Here is a 7714-nt window from a genome sequence, read left to right as displayed (position 1 = left end):
TGGGGGGAGTAGATTTTTAATTGTCATACAAATAGTTGGGGACTATGAACTTTTTGCTTTGTTTTAGTTTGAACTATTTAATTTCAAATCAAAATTGTTTCAAAGATTTGGACTCAAGAGAAATGTGACCTAGGCTAGTAAAAGATGCTTTCAATGTGCTATATTTCTTTCTCCCATCAACTTTTGGCAAGACTGATTGCCATAATTAATAAAGATTCTGATGACTATCCTGACTAGGGGTGTCCTGTAAGCATGTCAGTTTGGACGAAGTGGATTGGTAGTTGATTCAAAATAAATTCCTTTAAAAAAATCAAAAAAGTAAAGTTGAATTATGACTTCATCCCTGTGAGAATGGGAACAAGATTATCTCACATAGCTATTGTGAAGCTCAAATAAGATAAAGCATGTAAAACTTTTCATAAATGTCAGTAATTGTTGTTGTGTTATTTTTGTTCTTACCAAAACAAAAAAAAAAATTGACTTCCATTTATTTTGTACCGATCTTTTTGGTACATATTTGTATATTATCTATTCTACTAAAATATTAGATCCTTAAGGGCCTGGACCATGTTTTTGTTTTTCTTTGTATACTCAGTGCTTAGTACAGTGCTTGGAACACAGTAAGTACTTAATAAATCCCTGTTAATTGACAATGCTTGTTGTTACTATTCTCCAATATTTAGCTTTCCCAGCTCAATGGTGTTACATTGATGTAACTACACTAAGAACATGGTCAGTAACAGGAAGAAACATAGGTTATCAGTCCATAAGGCAAACCAAACTGCAGCCAAAGAGAAGATGATACAGAAACACAAAGTCATGTATTATGATTACTCTCATCATTTATTAATATTCAGATTGAAAAAGGAGCCTTGGAGCCGCAAGTTACGCTAATTGGCACATTTGCTTTATTATTTTTTTTAAACAAACTGGGTTTTAATTTTTTTCCTTTTTAGTTCATTCCATCACATTGAAAAGGAGAAAAGAAAAACGTTTTTGAATTCACTCAATAGTTTGAACTCCTCAGATGAACGGAACATTGCACACACACTTGGAACAGAGAGAGAGGGAGTGTGGACTCCCAGAGGGCCACACGCACCAGATCAAAAAACTTGGATACAGTGCAAGAATTTCCCAAATGATTGGATCATCATTACCAAAAAACTCGCCATAACAACACCAAGAAACAAAGAAATGTTTAAGCCACACTGTTTGACTTGGGATCTTTCCTGCTTTTTTTTTTTTAAATGTTTGCCACACAGAGAGAAAGAGGGTTGTGGGGGGCAGGGGAAGAAGACAGGCCCACAGGTGTGAGCAGGATAGGAAGGGGGACTTGGGAGTGAGGGAAAGGTAGAGGGTGCAGAGAGAGACATAGGTCAGGAGGAGGGAGGAAAGGGAGTTGGGGAGTCATTTCTTTAAGGTTCAGGCATGTTCTTGGTCCGCCTTGCTCTCATCTCCTTTCTCCTCCTCCTGCTGGGCACTTTCCATAGGTTTGGTTTCTTCTACAGCTTCTGAAGAAGACAAGAAGAGAAAAAAATAAAAGAAATTGTTAATATTAGTATATGGTTGCTTTTAGGATTAAGTTCATTCACACTTACTGAGAAGGAAAAAAAGCTGTTTATTGAGTCAAGAATTAATTTCCATAATAAAAATTTGTTGCTTTGAGATAATCACTCAATAACCTATAGGAATTGACTCAAGTCTAGTGGATAGTTTTTGTGGTGAGATTGTTCTTGAGAAGAAATGGTGACTACAACTAGGCAGTAAACCCAGTTTCACATTCCAAGTCCTAAATTACAAGAAACCAACACAACAAATCACACTTAAAAGCCCATAAGTCTACTTTCTTTAGAGCTAAATTGACCCATTTTCTAATAAAAACATTAATACTAACTTGTATCCACACTACATTTTTTATAATTTTCAAAGTACATTTATATCTATTATCCATTTAAACATCTAAGCCATGATTAACAAATGTTTGTTGATGGGCTAAAAATGCATCTTCTATATGAAAACTTTTCTGCCTGAAGCTTAAGTTTCCATATGGGAGAGAAGTTGGAGAAGGAATAGGTCAAGGACTTAAATGACTATAATACAGAATGGTAGACAATAAAGTTAGAATGACATTCAAGGTGCTTATAAGGTCCAAAGAGAAAAAAATTTTTCCATCTTAGGGATGAACAAGTATTCATGATATTTGAACTACATATTAAACAATAGATGTGCCCTCCTTTGGGGAAAATATGAAGGGAGGACACAAAAGCAACAGAGTAAGACAAAGATATGGAGGCATGGAAATAAAGAGTATTCTTTAGGAATCACTAGCAATCCAGTGTGGCTTGAATGTTGAGATGAAGAACACATCGAGGGTAGTATGAAATAGTTTATTATTATTATAAAGTATATTACATATAAAGTATATTATCGTAAAATATATTATTATTATTATTATTATTATTATTAAATAATAGTATGAGAAAAGAATAAACAATCAGCTAATACCAGATTCTGGATGATCTTGAAGGTCAAGATAATTACTTTAGACTTTGGCAGATGATAGCCAATCATGTGAAGGTATCTGAGCAGAAGTGATTAAATATTGATTAAATATATGTGAAAGGAAGGTTGGAATGGTTTATATTGGATTGTGGCAGTGAGAATAGAAAGAAGGAATCAGATATTTAGAATAAATAAATCACTCCAGTGGACCTAAAGGTACATATGCTCACTGAAACCAATTTTGAGAGCTCTCAGGAGAATCTTCTGAAGAATGAGAGACCTTTTTGAAGTCTTCTTTTTTAAAGTTTCCTTAAACTATCCAAATAGTTGATTTCATATCAAATGGTTAACTAAATATACTAATTAGTGGGTATCAATTACTATTACTTGTTTGTCTTTTTACTTTCAGTCATGAGAAGCTGTCAATCATTCTATATCTTCTCTAGCTCCCAAACATAGAATATTTCTAAAAATTTGTTGGTGACCCCTTTCTAAAAAATAAACATTGATGCTATTTCTAGAAGGGAGTGGGGGGAAGGAAAGAAAAAAAATTACATGATAATTTTATTATATATTTAAAAGGAATATCAAGATATATAATGGGTTTGAAGTTTCATGTGCAATTATCTTTTTATTATACTATGTTATAGAAATGCTCCTTTTATTCCATAAATTCAAAATAAAATAAATCAATATGAAAAAACATAATGCTCTTGGCCTGGAGGGTAGAGATTTAGATTGAAAAGCAGGAAAACTAGTATTCAAATCTTGACTCTAATTTCTACAATTGTGTGACTCTAGGTAAATCTCTTTACCTCTTAGCCTTCTCACTGATTCTTTAAATTTATAATTGGTAGAGAGTCTTAATTGGTAGTGGGTATTTCATCATCTGAAAGTTCCCTACACCAATGAAATTATAGATCCATCCAATCTCTAGGGTTAATCCAAAAGGCCAATTTGTCCCATTAGAGCCTTTTTCTTTTTTTATTATAACTTTTTATTGACAGTACATATGCATGGATAATTTTTTTTCAACATTATCCCTTGAACTCACTTCTGTTCTGATTTTTCCCTTCCTTCCCTCCACTCCCTCCCCTAGATGGCAGGCAGTCTTATACATGTTAAATAAGTTATATTATATCCTAGATAAAATATATGTGTGCAGAACACATTCTGTGTTCTTAAAGCCTTTTCTTAGTCACCTTTTTATTTCTTCCTTTTTTCCTTTTTTAAAAACTCTGTAAGTCTGTGGAGATCCATTTTCTGTGGATTGAATAGCAATTAGAATGCCACTGATATCATCAAAGCTAAGACCATTTTTTTTTTTCTCCTCAGCCGAAATCTATTTTAGCCTGAGCACAATGACCTCTGATCCTCTTTGCAGGCACTCAACTCTCTGAAGTTCTGTTCCAAGTAATAACTATACCATGCAATTTGACATTTTATCATGTTGTTCTCTATGTTGTTCTCTAATTTTTTTCATATACATGCATCTAGTATCCCTAATAAGATTTTTAGTTCTCTGACTTACATGTCTTTCAATTTCTTCGATCCTCCCGGTCTCCCCAAAACATTATTGGATAACACAGTGGGTACTTACTGAATGATCAATCAATTAATTAAAATTTCAAAAATATAAACAAAACAGTATTTTTATTATTATTTTTATCATATTTTCCAACTACATGTAAAGATAATTATCAACATTCACTTTTATAACATTTTACTTCGATATTTTTCCTACTTCCTTCCCTCTCCTCTCCTCTCCCCAATATGACAAGCAATCTGATATAAATTGTATATGTACAATCATTAAATGTATTTTCATGGAAGCACCGTGGAAAAAGTTTTGTGACTTATAGTTTCCTATGCTTCTTTAGGAAATTCACACTTTAATAAGTTGTAATATCAGTTCAAAGATATATTTTATTTCAGTTTACTACATATATTACCTTCATGTATCAAACTTCACAAAATATCACAAAATTTGTTTTAAAATACCATGGGGCAAGAAGATTGTCTCTTTTAAATTTTGAACAACATAGCATGTGGTTTCCACAAAAATGAGATCAAGACCACGTGCCCCACCCTCAGCTTTTCCCCTTCCACTCCTACATCAACTGCTATGTCCAGTTGTCCTGGCTTGGTGTGCCCATGCTTGATTGTCTGGTATTGAAATTCTGCTATGTAGCATTCTAATTATTCTGATGATTCCTCAGACCTAAACTTAGTATTCTACTGGAGAAAGTGACCTTGACCTAAAGGAGCCTGGGTTGCATATGTACCTTCTAGGGGAAACAAAGTAGATCAGTAGTCAAATTAATAACTGTACGAATTAATCAGATACTCTAATATAATAAAGGAAATTGGCTAATTTTTAAACATGCAAGAGCCATTCATTTATCTGTTCTATGCATAAATAGTACACTAAATGTTTTCATTATTCAAGACACTGGGATGGACTGGGATAGATGAGGAAGATAGAGCCTGTTCCTACTCTCTAGGAGTTTAGAATCCAGAAAGAGATATATAGTAAACTTCCAAGGAACAACAAAACAAGACAAAATATGATAAGTAAGGTTCATAAAAATGCTACGAACAGAGCAGTATTTGACTTCAAAAGAAGGAGAGATATTAGTTGGAAAGAGTGTCACAAAAGCTTCATGAAAAGTATAAAATTTCAATTAGCATTTGGAGGGTGGCTTTGGATTTTGAAAGGTGGAAATGGAGTGAAGGAAGGCATTTTCAGAGACGGTAATTTAATGAATGGAGTATGTCACAGAAGAGTGAGTAGTCTGATATCATTGGTCCTCAAAGTGTACATGGTGGGTATGGTATAAGATAAAATCAGAGAGGGAGTTTGGATGTGAGTAGAGAAGATGAAGCTTCAACTTCAGGAGTAGGGAGCCACTGAAGGTTTTTCAGCAAAATAGTGACATCATCTGAATCATGTTTTAGGATTCGTCTGCTTTTCTGGATTTCCCCATCAGAATAAAATCCAATGCACTTTCTGAATTTGGTAGAAACAATGGGTGTAGAGACCCAGTCACATTCCTTCTTACCACTCTGCCACCCCAGCTCTAACTCACCAGAAAGATTAATTTGGCAAACAGCATGTAGAAAGAATTAGAGAAGGGATGAAATTTAAAATGGCAGGTTGCTATAGGAGCATGCTATCAAACAAATCTCATTCACTTTAAAGTAGTTTTTGAAGAAGCATACACTTTTTCCAGTGGTGCTACCACTTGAAAAAAACATTCTGAAAACTTTTTTTTTTAATTGGCTTTAAAAATTGTATTGCATGCTCTTGAACATCTCCACTGAGAGCAAATATTCATCCTTTGATGGTAGATTTACTGTTTGGAAATGGCTCCATCTATTAAATTGGAGAATTTTAATAGATAAGACAATTTTTGGTAAAAATAAATAAATAAATAAAATGTCAACACTTAATGAAATTGATATTTTTCATGTGATTTTCTAAGTGGTTTAAATGATGATGGAAGCTATAGTTTGGGAATAAGGATGTCTTAGACTCAACAAGATTTTCCAAGGGAAAAATCTATTCAGAAGGAAAAGCATAAACCAATCCATGGGGAGAAATGAAGTATACTGTAGGGTTGGGGCAAGGGGGAGAGGGAGGATAGAAGACTATGATAGAACCAAAAACCTATTATGTTCTCTTTAAAAACAAATTTTTGTTTTTTTCACCAAATGGTACTGTACCTCCATTCTTTTAAAAGGACAAAAAACAACTATCCCATTTCCATTCACATAATACTGTTACAGAACAGGTCAAAATCTTAAGATTGACTAAATGCTGACCACATTCTCTTAAAAATAAAAGTCAAGTCATGAGAAGATTGGACTCACATGGTAAATTAAATGTTTTCTAGTTTTACTTAGGGTGTTGACCCAATTGTCCAAGAAAATGGCTTCTATCAAGGTGATTATATCCCATTTAATGTATATTACTCTGACAATGAGTCAATCCCCAAAAGATTAGGAACAATAAATTGTAATGTCTACAGGAATATAAACCATTTTTCCTATAATCAATGATTTTAAGTTTTATACAGAAACAAAAGAGAAAAAAAAAAACCTCAAGACTACTTTTGAAATATCCTTTAAGCAATTTCCTTAAAGCTCCTTAAGGGTAGTTATAGGGACAGCTTCTTTTCCATCTGTTAAGATCAAATTTTAAAATTTCCTTCTCCACTCCCGCTCTTCCTTGGACATGACATTCCATCTCCTGATGCAGTGCAGCTTTCTCCAAATGTTCTCCCTCCTGTCTTTACTGCTCAGTTCAAATCCCATCTTCTTCAAGCATTTTCCTAATTTTCCCATGCTTCTTTTCCTTACCCTTTTCCAGTTCCTTCCCTTTGGGATTACCTGTCATTTACATTGAATATACTATATATGAACATATTGGTTTATGGATTATCTCCCCTATTAGAATGTGAGTTTCTTGAGACCAGAGACCATGTTTTTGCCTTCTTTGTATTCCCAATCCTTAGTTCAGTATCTGCACTTAATATACACTTGGGGATTTTTTGATTGATTATTCACCAGGGAGTTTTCCCACATATTCTTGGAATTCTTATATTATTAATTAAAAAAAAAACTTAGATATATTCCCTAGTAACCATTCACAAACAAAAAAGGAAAACCCAAAACTCTCAAATAAATGTGTTTTCCCTCCCCAATTAGAAATTTTTGGGGGGTATCACAAACATCTTGCAATATATTGTTTATGGTGGAATGGACTTAAAAGTAGCAAGATGAAGAAAAATAATTCTTTACCTCCAAGGTTAGTTTGGCCCTGATACTGAGCAATTTATCTCATGCAATTGTTTCATATGGTTTTGAGCTAATAAATTGAGGGTCATTGACTCCATGCACAGTTTCTGAATTGCTATAAATCCTCTCATTTTCACACAGACCTGTGAGAGAGATACAGATCAGAGAGAAAGAAGAAAGGCTTTAGAGTCAGGAAAATATGGCTTCAAGTTCTGTCTACTACATATTAGCTATGTGACTAATCACTTAACTTTTCAGGCAACTTTCCAAGACAATGCCCTAAACATGTTACACTTGGATAGGAGCAGTTTCCACACTGGGAGTGCTAGTACCAATAATATCACAGGTCTAAAAATCACACACTTTTTCATTATGTGAATTTATTCCAATTGTACAAAAAGTAGTTTCTTTC

General features: G+C 33.7%; 1 protein-coding gene across 1 annotated transcript in view; it reads right to left on the bottom strand.

Annotated features, from left to right (window-relative positions):
• Positions 1 to 824: 824 nt before the first annotated feature.
• GAP43 (growth associated protein 43) overlaps positions 825 to 7714 on the bottom strand; it is a 133912-nt gene continuing 127022 nt past the window's right edge. The window contains exon 3 of the mRNA XM_003763604.4: positions 825 to 1511. Within this exon, the coding sequence (XP_003763652.1) occupies positions 1423 to 1511 (89 nt within the window). The 3' untranslated portion in view covers positions 825 to 1422. The remainder of the gene's footprint in view (positions 1512 to 7714) is intronic.

Source organism: Sarcophilus harrisii, chromosome 3 (assembly GCF_902635505.1).
Source record: "Sarcophilus harrisii chromosome 3, mSarHar1.11, whole genome shotgun sequence".
NCBI classification, from domain to species: Eukaryota; Metazoa; Chordata; class Mammalia; order Dasyuromorphia; family Dasyuridae; genus Sarcophilus; species Sarcophilus harrisii.
Note: the sequence above shows the minus strand (reverse complement) of the source record. Positions and strands in the feature narration are given on the sequence as shown.